The sequence below is a fragment of the Brienomyrus brachyistius genome, chromosome 3, assembly GCF_023856365.1.
Source record: "Brienomyrus brachyistius isolate T26 chromosome 3, BBRACH_0.4, whole genome shotgun sequence".
In the NCBI taxonomy this organism is placed as follows: Eukaryota; Metazoa; Chordata; class Actinopteri; order Osteoglossiformes; family Mormyridae; genus Brienomyrus; species Brienomyrus brachyistius.
This window is the reverse complement of record NC_064535.1, coordinates 11,701,881-11,719,949: the sequence shown is the minus strand read 5'-3', so window position 1 is coordinate 11,719,949 and position 18,069 is coordinate 11,701,881. Positions and strand designations below refer to the sequence as shown.

The following is an 18,069-nucleotide window of genomic DNA, read 5'->3' as shown; positions in this document are numbered from 1 at the left end:
AAACATATTTTTCAGGATAAAGGGAGGACTTTCAAACCAAACTGCATTATATTTTGACCAGGGTTTTATGTTTTGTAAACATGCTAGTTTGGTTTAGTTTGCTGGTGCAGCTCAAAGATAAAGACAAAATAAGTGAATTTTTGAATTTACTGCAAAGCTCTCATTTCTCATATAGTACATTTTTTTCTCACAGCTAAACCAGAGCAGATAACTTCTATGAATCACTGTTAAATAGAATTTGAGGAAAATTGTATATTCTGTGCTTACTGCCTTACCAGCAATACCACAACTATCTAGGGGCATAGGTAAGGTGGTGTGTAGTTCCTTGTCCAGAAGGTTGTATGTTTAAGTCCCACAGCTGGCTGAATAATTATATTACCATTAGGCCCTTTAATCGCCACAGGAACACAGGCCAACACTGCTCTCTTATCCTCTGATCTTCTCTTGGATGTCACATTGGAGTAAATTGTCTGGTAAATGTATATATGTTTGTAATGTTATCATACAGACGGCGAAACAGAATGGTGACCTCTGAGGACTGCCAGTGCTAATGCTACTTCAAAGCCTTCCAGAAATCCCAGCTGCAGTAAAGAAAATGACATGTAATGGAAATGTAGCACATGAGCAGTTACTTTAGCTTTTAGAAGACTGTTGCAAATGACTGTGGTAATGAAGTGTGCAGCTATAATCCTGTTTAGACCAGCCAAGCTGCGTTAACGTATCAGCACACTTTGCTAGAACATTATTAAATTTGACTTTGAAAATAACAGCAAAAAAGATATGGCACGGGCAGTAATAACAACTGACAGGGTGATAAGTGGCAGTAATTACTAATCTGGGCCATGAACAAGGGGCCACATGAGACTGGCACACGTTTGTTTGTGAGGAACAGGGGACATTCAGAGCCAGGTGAAGTGTGGACAGTGAATAACACATTGTGATCGCCAAGTGAACCTGTCTCACTCACCAAGAACTTCTGCGGACGCACAGTCTTTGAGCATCTGTCCAGGGCCCTGTGAGATGTTCTGTTCTGTGGATCACTTTTCGGTCAGACCTCCAAGATTATTCCGTCTCTCTGCAGGAATGCAACAGCATGAACATGATTTCTGCTTCCTCGTTCAGAGGGAATAACAGCCTGTTGCTTGTCTGGCTTCAGTCTGTAGCCGTGTGAGCCAAGATTGTATCTGTTTTGAAGCCACACACGCACACACACACACACACACACACACACACACACACACATCTAATCATGTCTTTTTGGGGACCGCTCATTCATTTCTATGGAAGAAATGCTAATGCTAACTACTGTATGACAACCTTAACCCCTATCCAGCCCTAACTATGACCATAAGTAACCAAACAAAATACAAGAGTTTTTGCATTTTTAGTTTTTTCATTGCAGTAACGGATTTTTATTAAATATAGTTTTCCCATCTGGGGATCATGAAACCGGTATACCTGGACCACACACACACACACACAAACACACGCACACACACAAACACACAAAAGCATCTTTCCACATTAGTTTATGTTATTTGGAAAAGTCAAAACCCATCACAGGTTGGTCAAACCGAATCTTCATTCATCCATCAATATGAATCATTGTCTGGAATTTTATACAACGGACTTCAATCTCTGCTTCATACTTTTATGTTCCCAATATTGATTTTAGGAGAACCACTTCTGCCGCTTCATTTAGTACTGCATGGATTTGCATACCACTCCTTGCAAAGGATAATTAAATTATTACAGAATAAAAGAACCCTGTTGCAAAAAACAATAATTTACAAATTTACCGCAACTGCTTAAAAGGTACATGTGAAAAGCTGGTTCTCAATGAGAGTAGGTCCACTGAGCACTGTGATTGGATATTACCAGAAGGTGATTTGAGCATCAAACACTATATAGCTGTTTTAGTCTTAACTTAAAATGCAAATCGTTGTCCCCTTCTTTTTAAACGCATAACAAAGCTGTTTTACACCCTTAGTTAATAGTTAGTCACAGATGACTTTCCCCATGACCTGACCTCCCTCTAGAAGCATCCACACCCTCTCCATGTTTTGCAGTGTGTATCTCTTTGGGAGTAGTGTATGGCTGTGACTGGAAGGTCACCAGCAGAGGCTCATTATCAAGGTCAGAGGTGCTTTGGCTTCGCTAAGCATCCCTTCGGCAGAACGCCCCCGGTCACCAGAATCCCACAGTCAGCAGAGCGTTTTCCCCGTGGGGCCCCTGAGCAAGGCCCTTAACCCCGATCGCTTCAGGAACCGTCTGACCCTGCTTTAGATGAACATGTCTGCAAAATTAATATAACGTAAATGTGACTCATATGCTCTGGAATGGGGATTGTTTTCCTAATATTGCACCCTTTCGGCTGGTCAGGGGATAGATTCACTGAGCTGTCAAAGACATTCTGCAGGGATTCTGGCCTGTGCTGGCTTTAGTGTCATCCACAGTTTTTGAGTTGGTTGGTAGTGGATCTGTACAAAGTAGGTTGTTTCATCTCATCACACATCGCAGGATGTGAATGTTCAGGCGACTTCAGTAACCTGAACTCACTGTCACATTTGTGGAATCATCCCTATACAACTGTAGCCTTGTGACTTAATCTTTCAGCTAAATCCTACTGGAAAAAAAACATTTTGCATACGGACACACTGCTGCTATTAGAAAATGCACCAGATCGACAATAATGTTCAGCTATTCTATGTAATTTAAATGTTTCTCCACTTTTATCTAGGAAGCCAGTTTATACCGCAAAAACAAACCCCTACACAACACCGTCACCAGTAGCTGTGGTCTCTATATTTCTCTATATTGCAGATTCTTGATTTTTCCTGTACACCCTTTGTTTCTCTACAAAACCTGTGTCAGTGTCACCCCTGGTCTGATGGTAGCTGGACGTCTTCTGAGTGGTAGGCCATTCTATATGTGCACAGGACAGCTTTCGAGAGTTTTACTTACACAAAAATGTTCTGAGGGCAAAATGAAAAATGCTTAGTTCAGAGAGATAACCAGCCAGACTGTTGAGGAGGTGGGTTCAAGCAACTAGAGGAGGCAGGACCAAGACATCTGCCTCCTCTAAAACCTGATTGATTATCTCTCTGAACCACTCATTTTTCTTTCTGCCATCAGAATATTTTTGTGCAATTATGAGCCACAGGATCTCATTCCCTCCATCTGCACAGACGAATTTAAACAGTGAACTTGATTGGGTATTATGGCTTTACCTTGGGTTGTCCAATCAGTATGTTTCATGGAAGCAGGAGGTGACCCTAATGTTTTGTACACTCTGCATACACGCAAAACCCGGAACCTTAAAATACCGTAAAAAGCAAAAAATTACATTCTTACAGAAACTGCTAAACTAAAAATGAAATTCATGGTTGATGTAGATATGTGCACATTAACTGAAATTATCATTTAATCATTCATGCTTATTGGCAGGTAGTGTTTCGTTAATTGTTTTATGATTTTTGCAAGGGAATTTGACTTCTACGGTGCCCTACAAACCCTCTAGAAGAGTGCACCAAATGGGGAATATTTCTGCCTCCTGGAAAAGGGCCAGTGTGTGAGTTAGCTCTGTGGCATCCATTAATCTACAGCTGCAGTTTGTCTTACTTTGCCTCATGGGGAGCTTCAGGGGATTGACATAAGCTAACAGCAATTGCTACTGGAGATTCTATGCTTTTTTGTGATTTTGGTGGTTCCTATAAAAGAAAAGAAGAATTATAGAAGGAATAAGATCATGGTATACTGTGATACATACACTACCGTTAAAAAGATTGAGGTCACTTAAACATTTCCTTGCTTTTGAAAAAAGTGTTTTTGTCCATTAATATAACATCAGCTTGATCAGAAATACTATGTAGATGTTGTTAATGTTGTAAATGACTATCATAGCTGGAAACGGCTGTTTTTTAATGGAATATCTACATAGACGTACAGAGGCCCATTATCAGCAACAATTAGTCCTCGGTTCCAGTGAAATGCTGTGTTTGCTAATGCAAGTTTGTCATTTTAAATGGTTAATTGATCATTAGAAAACCCTTTTGCAATTATGGTAGAAGAGATGAAAATTGTTATGATGAATAAAGAAGCAATTAAACTGGTCTCCTTTGGATTAGCTCAGTAGTTGGAGCATCAGCAATCGTGGGTTCGATTATAAACTTAAAATGGTCAGAAACAAAGAACTTTCTTCTGAAACTTGGCAGTCTGTTCTTGTTCTGAGAAGTGAAGGCTATTTCATGCAAGAAATCTCGTACAATGCTGTGTACTGCTCCCTTTTTGTTCCTGGTCTTGCTGCTCATTTATGGTTTAGCTGTTTTTTCTTCAGGGTATCTGAATGGGCTTATGATTAAGTTTGTTTATCAGATTATTTAGCAAAGAGTTAGTATAGTTTTTACTACTAGGGAACAAAGTGCTACTTAGTTACACAATTTGAATGTTTATCAGATTATTTAGCAAAGAGTTAGTATAGTTTTTACTACTAGGGAACAAAGTACCACTTAGTTACACAATTTGAATGACCCAAGAAGAACATGGCTTTTTGTTCATTTTTGCTCCGCAGCCTTGTTCTGTTCATCAATGCAACTTTATCTAGCAAAGGAGGGGTTCTTGTTAATGATTCAAAAGCAGCAGTTTCTGCTGCAATATTGAGAAATCAAACACTGTGACTCACTGGCGATGGAAGCTCATCGCTCGTCACCATCTTCCCCGGCAGGATGCGTTTGAGGTTCTGGCAGAACATGCAGAGTTCAATGAGAACGCGGGCCGCTGTCTGGCCTTCATGCGTGCCACGTCGGTGCTGAAGAGCCTGTCAGGGGCGGTCGGCTGCTTCGGGGACCTGGAGGGCCTCCCCTGCCTTGGAGACCAAACGAAAGCTGTCATAGAGGTAGCATCTGTCCCAGTAATACTAGCCTTTAACTGCAATATTCTCTGACAGGCTGTCTAGACCTCTTCGCTTGCAGGTACCTCAGACTGAAAGAACTGTCATGGAGATGTATGCACAGGTCTCTTATTGACCTCATGAGCTCAAGGTAGAACCACTGGCTAATCCCAAACAGCTTTCATACTGAGCAAAGAGGAGGTGAAGTTGAAGTAAATAAATAACAAGTCTCCATGATGTTTCTTTCATTATAACTTTATTTAAACTGACTTTTAAACACCGTTGCATTGCACAGGGACAAAATGATGCAAGATAATTTATGAATTAAATACAAGTTCTTATCAGAGAGGTAATTTAAAACCTTGTTATTTGTAAACAGTTGAAAGATTATTATTGTTATTTGTAATTCCTTCATTGAGATCTGAAAAGAAAGCTAATGGCAGATTCCTTAATGAGGATCTCAAATATTAAACTAATTTAATGCCCCACGACTTGTGTTTGATTTCCATGCTACTCTACTTCTGACGAAGTCACGAGGAAGCATCTCGGAGCATTCCATAGCGCTCTTACTGAAAGACCCTCAGACACTTTGTAGCTGTGTGGTCCTTCCCATTTCCATACCCCCCAGAAACATTGTGCTGTCACAAAGCCCTCAAATGACAACATTCAGACGAACAAGGACATATACAGGCATAATCTCTTATTAATATGCAAACCTGGAAAAAAAATATTTTTCAAGAACTACATATCTGTCGGCGTAACCTTTAATCTTACCACCCACAATGTTTATTTATTATATTTCATATTGAAATAGCTCAAATGTACCGACTAAATTATGGTTCACTGATAAGAGTGAGATAAACTTAAAAAAAAGATTTATGATTTCCTGAAAGCTATGGAGAAGCTGTACACACTAAATTATGAGAACGATGTGCCAAGGCTGCGATGGCTTTCCAGTGCTTAAAATGTTCTCACTGAGATCCAAAAGAGTGAAGGACAAGCAGAAGTGAATGAAGAGAAAAGTGAATGCTAGGTATATATTAAGTAATTAGGTTTCATATGTCCATCTGTAGGATTTGATTTATTAAAATAATGCAAAACAAATTTCATTAGTTTGAAATGATATTTTTAAACATTGTTTCCCAGTGTTATGCTTGGTTTTATTACTTTTGATTTCAATTTTTACATTTCAAAACCTAGAATAGCAACCAGCACCTTCCTCTTTCACAGGATATCCTGGAGACTGGCAGATCTTTCAAAGTCCAGGAGATCCTCAATGATGAAAAATTTCAAGTGCTGAAGGTCAGAACCATAGCAAAGAATACAAAACATTCATAAAATAATAATTTTTTTTACTTACATAGTGCCTTTCTCCAACACACCATATTATACATGCAATAACATTACACAAAAACAGGCAAAGGAGGCAAAAGAGACCCTACAAACTGAATCAAACACTGTGACATGCCTGAAAAATGTTTTAACTGGAGCTTGAATATTGTAATACACTGTACATTTTCCAAACACTGCGGAAAGACATTTCAGAGTTTCGGTGCAACAACACTCATTGCCCTGCCGCCCATAGAAGACAGTCTAATCTTTGGAACTGTGAGGATTTTTGTATCTAAGGATCTTAGTGTACAGACTGGGGTATAGGAACGTCCAAGGTCTGACAGATATCAAGGGGCAAATCCATGGAGAGCCTTGTCTGTGATCAGATAAGATCATGAAGTATAGAATAAATATGTGCAGACATTTTAGTATATATCAGCAAATGGGCGGCAGAATTCTGGACATAATGTAATCCATTGAGATGTTTTGAAGGAAGGCCAGTAAACAGCGCATTACAGTAGTCGAGACGATCAGCAATGACATCCTGAGTAAGCCTTTCAGAATCTGTAACACTGAGGAAAGGACAGAGGCAAGCAATGTTCCAGAAATGTAAGCATGCAGTCTGGACTAGAGGGATAATATGGGGCTGAAATGTAAGTGATTGATGAAAAATTATACCTAGATTATGTACCGTAGTTGAAGGATCAACGAGATCCCCATTAACATCAATTGTCATGACTGTTTGATATAGTAGAAATAAGAGAAGGTGAGCCAACCAGAAGAATTTCAGTATCGTCACAATTAAGTTGTAACAATTGGAGGTTATCCAGCGCTTGATTTCACAAAGGCAGTTAATGTACGAGGTCAGAGGCATAGATGTGATAGATCTGTGTGTATATATATATATATATTTGGTTTTGTTCAAATTTGTCAGGTCTGAAATGTTAATTGTGAAACCGTCTGCTTGAGGAGGTCTAGACTGAAGATGAGAGGAGGTCAAGATTAAAGGCATTAACAACGATGTGTTTTTGTTGCAGTTGTTTACAAGTGTGTTTGGAATTGGCCCGAAAACTTCAGAGAAATGGTACCGGAAAGGATTGCGCACATTTGAGGAAGTTCATGCTGACAACAGCATCACTTTAAACAAGAGGCAGGAAGCAGGTAAATGAATATGCTAAATTCACAGTGCATGCAATAGTGTAACAAAACATTACAACAATTCACTTTTTGGAGGTGCCTGCAGCTTTAATTTCCTGGAATAACACTTTTACTTCGAATACATTATTTCATTGAAAGAAAACTCAGAGATTAGCTGTTAAAAAGAAGCATAACATAACTTATCTGGTGCCAAAATATGCAGGCACCTCTACTGAGAAGAATCAGGTCCTAGAAACAGACTTGGTGATTATACCAGTCCTAGCAGAGTCCTGAAGAGTGGGTTCTCCGGGAGCCGCTGGGAATGTTGTATATTTAACACACTCGCTCAAGGTTGTACCACAGCAGGCCAGGCTCTGAGGAGCTGAACCTTCAAGTGGCACGTTGGCACCCTTAACCTCTACACCACCTGCTGTTCTCAGGCGACTGTGCTTACTTCAATTTTCAACATTTTCTCCTCTTTTTTTTACTGAAATGTTTCCTGCTGCATGTTTTATATCACAAAACTAACACCAATATTCTTACCAATATTTCAAGGTTTGTGTTTTTTTAGTATTCACACTTCTCTTATGTTCTGTAAGTACAATGTTCATCTGCCTCTTTTAACCATTACTTTGTACATTTGTTCATTTTTGCCAAATTATATATATATATATATATATATATATATATATATATAGAGAGAGAGAGAGAGAGAGAGAGAGAGAGAGAGTCATACAATATTTAAAAGGTTACATTGGCTGTACCTGTACTGTGAAAAATACATTCATATTTTATTAATTTGGCTGGACCATTCACACGACTGCTGTGATAAGATGACAAGCCTTAACAGATATACTGTACTGGCACTCGTTACATTAGTTTTATAAGGAAATTTCAGCTTCATCCCTTCAAGGGCGTAACTTTGGTTTGAACACTGGAGGGGCTGAGGTCTCCACCCATTTAGGGGGAGACATGATTACTGAGGGGTTATATTAGCTGGTTTTGTTTGGGGGGGGGGGGTTACAACCACCCCCCAAATTTATACCCATGCATCCCACAATCCAAAGAATTAGGGAAATTTGCATCAGCCCAAAATGTGTGTATGTTCTGTGACTGACTGCCACATCCATGGTGTACCCCTGAGATTCATAGTTTTATATCCGTCTTTTTCATAGAAACACAGTTTTTCCTTTCATTTGCAGAATCTAAACTGATTTTCATAAACAGATTTAACTTCTGCCATCCTCAGAAACTGAGAATACATTTTCCCCCAGACTAAATCTCCCAGCAAAACCATTAGAAATGTACACAGAGGGATTTGTATTTAAAATGGACTGGCGCTTCATAAGACCGCAGGGCCTGAGTCAATGATGGTTAATCCAGAGGAGGTAGGTAAAGCTAGACTGGTTAATGACTTGGATTAATGCTCCTTATTATGAGGGAGCAAAACAGCATGAAGAATCTGAGATGTCAGTATGTGAGGACAGAATTTAATAAGGTATACTGCTGCCATATTGTTGTAGATAATTAATACTATCTGCACTCTGAACCAGGGGGATCATTATGGGAATGGCAATGAAAAAAATGCATCCACGCTGCCCCAATGTTGTGTATTTTGTATGGTAATAATCTCCAAATAAAATGAGTAGGGTTCAGAGTTAATATAATGCATTGTTGTTGTAAGGTTTACAGTTGTAATTACTTTAATATTTAAAAAAATTACAGTTTAATAAAAAGAGAAAGACTGTCCAGAAATTACTATTTGGCCTGTTTATCTTGTCGGAAAGCATATTAGAATTAAGAGCAGTGTTGGGGGTTGGGGGTTCAAATCCTACCTACACAAGTCTATGTGGAGTTTGCATGCGGCACATTTCTTCCCGCAGGCCAAAGACAAGTAGTCTGGTTAATTTGTGTCTCTCAGCTGATAAAGCCAAACTTTGGGCATGTGTCCTGGAACGGGCCACCATCCCATCCTTTGTCCTGTGCTGCATCAGAGAAATTTCAGCCCGCCCCCCCCCCCACCGAACCGGTGTTACAACAAGGGTGGGCAATCTTATCCAGAAAGGGCCAAATGATTTGCTGAGGAGTCCTCACACCTGGGTTTGAACAGTTATCCCAAAAACCTGCATACACTCTGGCCCTTTGTGGATAAGATTCTGCATATATATATATATATATATATATATATATATATATATATATATATATATATATATATATATATATATATACTGTACGTTTGTGTGTATGTATTAAATATATACACAGACGCACACACACACACACACACACACACACAGACACAGACGCACGCACACACATATCCAAATCTGATTACTTTCTGACTGTACAATGCCCCCGTATATATTTTATGCTAATATTTTATCCATGTGAATTGGCAATTTGATTTCATACCGTAAATTTTAGTTTTAGGGGGCATTAATAAAACAAAAGATCAAACTGTTTTGGTTTCCATTGCGGTTGTGTGTTTCGGCTCAGCCTGCAGCATTAAATATCCCTCACTGGGAGACGTCCAGGAGCCTCACCATCTCTTATTAAAACCATACAAATGCTCAGAACTAGCACTTGTTCAATCAAAATGATGGTTGAGGTGGGCCCTCAGCTGTAAAAAAAGGCTTTGGAGATGCTGCCATTCACCTCCAAGGCTGACTTTGAGAAATTAAAGAAATACATCAGAGCTCCCGCAACGCTAACTGTGTTTACATCAAGTTACTGAACAGCTTGAAGGCTTCAAGGGAACAAATAGCTCTAATTCTACAATGAGTTTTAAGAAAAATGCTTTATCAAATGGAATGTCATTGAACTTCTAGAAATAAACTTTTGAGAGTTTCTTTGACTTGCATTCCAATTTTGTCCATATCACACAAATATAAGATCCACCTGTCTTAACTATATTATTCCAAGTTGTTTGCATGAAAGTGGAAAACACAATAAAGAGGGCAAATATGACAGATGCAATTTAAGATGTCCAGTGTTTCAAATTGTTTTCACAAATTTATGTTTCAGGAATATTTTGCATAAATCTATAGTTTATATTCTCTTTATTATGCATATCATCATTATATTTTACTGAATTTATACCTTTAATATTATAAAAAGGATGGATGGATGGATGGATGGATGAATGGATGGATGGATGAATGGATGGATGGATGGACGGATGGATGAATGAATAGTATTGCATCCCTTACCAGATGGACAGTAGATAGTATTTTACTCTTCATGCTTATGTGGTAACAAGTTTTTTTGGCACTACATTGCTACTAGAACTTCTAAATGTATCCCAGCTCACCCATCTATCTGGACACACCAGACTGCACAGTAAGTGAAAATAAGAAGCAGATTTCTATAGGTTACCTCAGTGGCTCCCTAAATCACAACCGCTATGTGAAAATTTTAGCATCCTTTCCTCTGTGGTACTGGTTCTAAGTCTTAATAATAATAAATTTAGCATAAATGCATTTGTTTATTTAATCAATAAATATCTTTCCGATCCTGCATTACAGAGAATTCTAGCTTCTGAGTCTACACTACATATTCATATTGTTTATGGTGCGTAATTTTTTCTGAGAAGGCAGTTTTCTATTTTCAGTTTATATATGTTTAATTTTTAAATTGTGCTTTATGTGCAATATTTACTGCTCAACCTCATAAAAATGTCAAAATAAAAAAGTGCATAAAAATGTAATTTTTCCTGTAAAACTGTGGCCTCAAGCCTACAGGCCTGTGGCTTGCTTTGTGTTTGAACTCTGTGTGTGTTTGTGTGTGGGTCAGATATACATTGCATTGTGGGGACCAAATGTCCCCACGATGTGATAAAAACCTGATATTTTTTCATTCTCCACAACGGGAAATTCAGTTTTATTAAAATCTGTGACTGCAATCAAAAAACTAAAAATGCCAAGTCTTGCATTTTAGTTTGGTTACTTATGGTTAAAGTTAGGGCAGGGTAGAGGTTAAGGTTGTCATTGTTGGGATTAGGGTTTTTCTCATAGAAATTAATGGACTCCACAAAGAGTGCCTGTGTGTATGTGTGTGTATGTATGTGTGTGTGTTTGTGTGTGTGTGTGTGTGTGTGTGTGTGTGTGTGTGTGTGTGTGTGCGTTTATGTGTGTGCCTTCTCATGTTAGCATAAGTTTCTCTGGGGCCACTGGTTTAGTCCCACAGTCTAGCGTGGTTTAACTGGATTGGTGTCTCCCAGTTGCCCTTGGTGTGTGATTATCTGTACACACCCTGACAGGTTGGCATTTGGTCCAAGGTGTTCCCAGCCTTGTGTCCTACAGTATATTGCTTGAGATTGGCTTGAGACTGATTGTAATTCTATGTTAGATTATGGACAATAGTTGGAGGGAGCTGAAGTAGCGAAATGAAGTATTTGAGTGTTTGTTGTGGATTCTCAGGGTGAGCTGATTTCATTGAATGGAACATAAGCATTTATCGTTATTAAACAATTTGCTTTGGAATCAAGACGTTCATAACAAATGATGAGCAATGTTTGTGAATTTCACCTTGCATTCCTGTGTGTTGCTAGGCTTCCGTTACTACGACGACATTTTGAAGGGCATCAGTAAAGCTGAAGCAGAGGCCCTGGCAGGAATCATTGAGGAGGCCGTTCACATGATTGTTCCAGATGCTACTGTAACTCTCACTGGTGGATTCCGCAGGTAACTAGCACCCGCTGTTTATAAAGGTTATGAATTGACAAAAGCCAAAGTGTACTGTTACATTTTGCATTATTGTTATATAGTAAGTTTGCTTAGATGTACAGCATTTCATTTTTGTCTTTTTATTCATACAGTTCATTTTCACATTGTAACTTTAGAGAACCAGTAAACAGGTAAAAAAATAGGGTTGCTGCTAACCCCCCCTTTTTATCTGATGTTGCCCATACGGGAGCAACACTGCGGTTTATGCACCTTCAGCTAACACACACCCCCTAAACTGGGGATTTTAATCTTCTGCCCACTCAGTATGTGTGTATAAGGTTTGCATAAATTTCAGATAGCAACAGAAATTATCTGGAAAATGTAAAGATTTCATTGCATTCACTAAAGAGCACTTTATGCCTGGCTTTTAAATTTATATGCATCTTTCAATATTATTATATGCATAATTCAATATTCGCATAAAAGGCAATAAAATCAAACATACATAAAATCACATAGATGATGGTCTGGGCTGATGCAATTATATAACTGAATCTCGGTTCATAATATAACTGATTTTTTTTTTTTGTAGAAAACGGAGTGAGTGACTCTGTGGCACTTTGCAAGTTGTTAGTTCAGCTGTGACTGACAACGGTGGACAGTCTCAGTAGTTGGTGCAGTAGTGAATAATTCAGGATTCGTCTGTCAAGTCGGCACTGGTGTGTCATTTTTACTGAGGAAGAGGAAACCACACTGCTGTTTATATGAAAGGCAATGAAAGGCTGCCGACACAGCAGTTGTAGACAGAATAATGGGGAAATGGTTTTTAAGATTACGATTAAGATAAACTTTATTTATCCCTTAGGAATGTTCTTGTGCACACAGCAGCAGGTACATAGAGCACAGGCAAACATGTAGCTATATTGTGGAAAACTGCCAAAATGCAAAGACAGCACACATAGTGTGATCAAGTGAGCATGGTGCAAAAAAAGTTCAATGAAAATAGTACAGTATATGATGACAAAAGTGAAAAAAGGGAATTTTGCTTCATTTACTTTTAACCTCAAACGTACATTTTGAACAAGCAAAAGTATTGGGACATCTGGCCATTAAACCTATAGGAACGATTATGAAATTACATTCTAAATCCATAGGCATCAGTATGGAGTTGGTTCTCAGAGGTCTTTGCAGGTCAGTCAAGTTCTTGGTCAATGTCACACCAGACTCACCCAAGCATGTCTTTATGGACCTTGCCTCGTGTACTGGGGCACAGTCATGCTCGAACAGAAAAGGGCCTTCCCCATACTGTTCCCACGAAGTTAGAAGCACAGAATTATTCAAAATGTCTTGGTATGCGGAAGCATTAAGAGTTCCCTTCGCTGGAACGAAGGGGCCTAACCCAACCCCTGAAAAACAAACCCATACCATCATCCCTCCTTCACCAAACTTTACATTTGGCACAGTGCAGTCAGGCAGCTAACGTTCTCCTGGCATCTGCCAAATGCAGACTCCTCCATCAGACTGCCAGATAGTGAAGCGTGACTCATCTTTTCACGGAACACGTTTCCACTGCTGCAGAGTCCAGGGGCAGCATGCTTTACACCACTTTATCCAACACTTGGCACTGCGTTTGGCGATGTGAAGCTTGCACGGTGCTTGGTTATGGAAGCCCATTCCATGAAGCTCCCAGCGTGTCTTTGTGCTGGGTTTAATGCTGGAGGAAATTTGTAATTCTGCAGTTACTGAGTCAACAGAGCATTTTCAACTTTTACACACTAAGCACCTCAGTAATCGGCGACCCCACTCTGTTACTTTATGTGGTCTGCATCTTCGTGGCTGAGTTTCTGTTGTTCCTAAACACTTCCACTTTGTAATAATACCACTTTCAGTCTACCATGGAGTACAGTAGCTAGCAGGGGGGAAAAAATCACAAACTGACTTATTGCAAAGGTGGCAAACTGGCTTGAACTGGGACTGTAACATGCAGTTACCTGGAGCTTGTGCTTCTCCTAAGTTTAACTACTGCAAAAAAATTCAAAATACAAAATAAATGTTTAGTATGTCAAAACAAGTGTAACACTGATTTGTGGCCTTGCCAGCCAGCATGACTTGGGAATAAAGTATAAAGTGCCGAGTAAATGTTTCAGACAAATGCAATTGAAGGCAAAGCAAGGAATTAAATGTTAAAGGGAGAGTAACTTGCAGAGGCTGGTTCTGGCTTGCTCTGATTGTATATACACTCGAGTGATGTTGTCTCAAAAGAGTTAGCATGATGGATGTGTTTCCAGCAACATATCTGCACAATGTTCAACTACTCTCTTCAGTGTGTCAGTGTTAGTGTAATGTATTGGGAAACCAAAATGCTCCCAGACCTCTGCCTGTACACAGCTTTAGCCGAAACCAACAATCAGCATAAAATTTCCATACTGAACATCTACTTGTGAGTTCAGGTTCTGCTTGTGTCAAGTAATGTATTGATTGATCTCATTGGGTGTAGCCTGAAAAAAACCAAATGGCACACTAACTGTACCCATACAGTCCTACTATGTAGCTTATGGGCTATTTTTGTTAGTCATTTTTTAGTTTTGCTTTTCAGGTCCTCATGCAAATCAGAATACATCAAAATTTGAGGTTAGCATGTAAATCAAAATATGGCAGCTTTTAAGGTCAAATACATTTTATTAAAACAAAAGCCTGTGCAGTTATCTAAATTGCTTTACATTGTAATATTGCGATCAAGACCATGTGACATGTTACATTGTTTTGGATTGTGTAAATATATGAATTGTGTTTAACTGAAGGATGTTGCCATAGACACCGATTCATGAGAAAGACCAGCTACACGCAGTAAAGTGGAGTATGTCATTATTCGATGGGCAGTTATGCAGAATCAACTGTAGTGCAAATTTTAAACAATGTCAAAAAAGATTAAAGCTTAAAGATTAAATGGATACTTCTAGCCCAGTTATAAAATATCATTATCGACATGATATTAGTGACTATGGGTACTGGAGTTACAGAGTGATATGAAGAGACAGATTATTTATGAGTTAAAAAATTTATGAGTTATACTATGATGGAATGGAAGGGACACTTATATTCTTCTATCGGGTGGCAACATCCCAAATTCAAGGTATGTCAACCATTTTAATTTTTTCGGAATGATTCTAGCCCAAAACTACATTAATAATTTAATACTATCCATCCAGTTTCCATATTATTTTTCTAATGCATGGTCTGATGAGGCGATCACATGAAAAACAGCGTGGACCACCCTGGATGGGATGTCAATCACACAGCAGGACACATGGCAAGGGCATTCTGGAAATTCCTGTTGGCATGTTTTTGGTGGCAAACCACAGACACTAACTTATTTCTACAACAATAGATACATCCAAACCGGTGATGAAAATGCTAAAAAAACATAATAATCATAATTGTTTACATTTGGTTTATCTTAGCTGATGCCTTTATTCAAAGCGACATATATTTTTGAGAGAAAACGGGGTCAGACTGGAGCAGTTGGGGGGTTAAGGGCCTTGCTCTGGAGTCCAACGGTAAAACCAGTCTGCCAAACTGGGGATTTGAAATAGCGACCATCCCGTCACAGGATCTGCATCCTAACCTGCTGTGCCACACACAATTATTCAATTACAGTTATCTGAGTGTATGCATGTTTGGAGCAAGGCAGACACAGCCTCTGTAAGTTAGTCTCCACATGACATTTTAACCCCAACTTTGCCTTCAATGCAAATAGCCTCTTGCAATGATACAGACTTACATTTACTCGGGACTTTTTACTTTATCCCCAAATCTTTCTGCTGCAAGACGATGAATCAGCATTATGTTTGTTTTGGAATGCTGAATGTTTATTTTGTATTTTCAGAAGTCCGGCATTCTGGTCATTGTTATTTGCGTACTTTGTAAGAGAGTACAGTGATGCATTCTGCATATGATAGAGTCATTATGTTTAACTGCTTTATAACTAGATAATCTCAAGTAAATGATGGTGTTTTATCAGACCTCTGAAGAATGTAGCTTGCATATTTATGGGGATATGAATAGTCATAGACTGGAGGGTTCAGTTTAGATTGACAGTTATCAATACATTATAATCAGCTTTGATCATTAATTAACTATATTGATCAATATGAGTTTAAGTGTAAAGAAGTGTATGATGTATAGTGTTAGCGTAAGATATGCAACATATGTTTTGGACAGTGATCACTGGCAGTAAGCGTTTGCTCAAAATATACTTTTTTTTGGGAAACAATAATGGAAAGTGCTGGGAAGATAGCTGTAGCTTTGAATCAATGTTCAATTAGTTTCCACAAAGCTACATAAAAGAGCTGTTCGACTTAGGTTCCTTTGAGTCTGAGCGTATGTAAGATTTCGTGCCAGCCCCCATCAACCAATCAATTATGCTTTATAGAGCCGGGCATTTCTGTAATCTAATTAGAAAAATAAAACTCCAACAACTTCTAATATCACTTATGTTTACAAAAGTATCTCGTGTATTTTCTAGAGTGAACTTGACGTTGGTAATGAAATCAGTACTTTATGAGGATATCTGTCTGCATCACAATCTAACGGTGCCACATACAAGATAATATTGTGTGTGTGTGTGTGTGTGTGTGTGGGGGGGGGGGGGGGTAGAGTGGTCATGGTTCATCACAGGATGATGAGTCAGGTTTTAATATCAGCATTGTTTTGGTATTTAAGCACAGGGGTTTGTTGTGTGTTCTGGCTATAAATCAGACTGAGCCAGACTGAAAGTGAAAAAGGGAAGCTGTCTGCCTATTAATCTTTTTTTGACTGTAGAAGCAGCAATTTTTTAGAGTTTTTTTTCTATTCCTTTCATTCTGGGAATAAAAAACAAACTCTGGTGTACAGCTCCTGTTTCCTGAGCTTCTAAACCTCTCACATCTTGTTATGTCTGAGAGCGTGTTGTAGACATCCTGAGAATGGCTGAAATGAGACGATACGTCCGCTCACTCACTTTATCCACGTTTTGTTCCTGGTCATCATACACATTGATCTTTCTTATTTGTGCGCTGGCAAATGTGCCAAAACCCCCATTCCCTAGCTTACTTCTAGCTGAAGCCCTTCTGTGACCTAATATTGTTTTTCTTTTGTACTGATAATAATATAAAAAAAGTTTACCCCCACTTTCATCCCCATAACAGTGTCATGTGGCTTTGTTTGCTGTGATGTCTGAAGCAATTCATGTATAGAAGCTCTGGCAACTTATTTCACTCAGGAACATAGTAAATTCAGGCAACCCCACTTTACAGTCTTGATACAGTAGCAATTCTGACCCAGTAGCAGTAGCAAAATGTTCACTGTTGACTTTTAGATGGTAAAGAGCACAGTACTTTTGAACAAATATATATGTCTTTATTTTTTTCCATGGGTAGGGTAGCATGGTGACCTCACACCACCAAAAATTTGCAGCTCACATGCCACCTGTGTGTGTGAGAAATTCCATGTTCTTCCGGTGTGTCTGTGGTTTCATTTTGGTTTCTGAGAGTTTTTGGTTATGTTCTGCATTCCAATAACTTCCAAATACATACGTGTGCGTGTGCATGTGCGAGCAGGTATACCTATCCTTATGGGGACACAATGTCCCCATAACATGATAAATATCCGGTTTCCTAGTCCCCATAAGGGAAAACTCTATATTATAAAAATCAGTGACTGCTATGAAAAAACTAAAAATGCAAAAACTCTTGTATTTTGCTTGGTTACTTATGGTTATGGTAATGGCAGGGTGGGGGGTTAGGTTGTCATAGTTAGCATTAGCATTTTTGCCATACAAGTGAATGAATGGGCCCCATAAGGATAGGTATACCCTACATGTGCGTGTGTGTGTGTGTGGGGGGGGGGGGTTGTCAAATGTCCCCACAACGTGATAAAAACCTGTTATTTTTATGTTGTGGGGACCTTTTTTTTCAGTCCCCACTAGGGGAAACAATTTTATAAAAATCTATGACTGCAGTCAAAAAACTAAAAATCAAAAATTAAAAATCGAAAGTCTTGTATTTG

General features: G+C 38.8%; 1 protein-coding gene across 2 annotated transcripts in view; it reads left to right on the top strand.

Annotated features, from left to right (window-relative positions):
- Window positions 1–18,069, top strand: part of dntt (deoxynucleotidyltransferase, terminal) — an 84,574-nt gene that overhangs the window by 26,351 nt on the left and 40,154 nt on the right. The window contains exons 4-7 of one of the 2 annotated variants that reach the window (XM_049009788.1): window positions 4,724–4,894; window positions 6,119–6,190; window positions 7,258–7,381; window positions 11,910–12,042. In XM_049009788.1, coding sequence (XP_048865745.1) covers window positions 4,724–4,894; window positions 6,119–6,190; window positions 7,258–7,381; window positions 11,910–12,042 — 500 coding nt within the window. The remainder of the gene's footprint in view (window positions 1–4,723; window positions 4,895–6,118; window positions 6,191–7,257; window positions 7,382–11,909; window positions 12,043–18,069) is intronic. The other variant, XM_049009789.1, reaches the window with a different exon arrangement.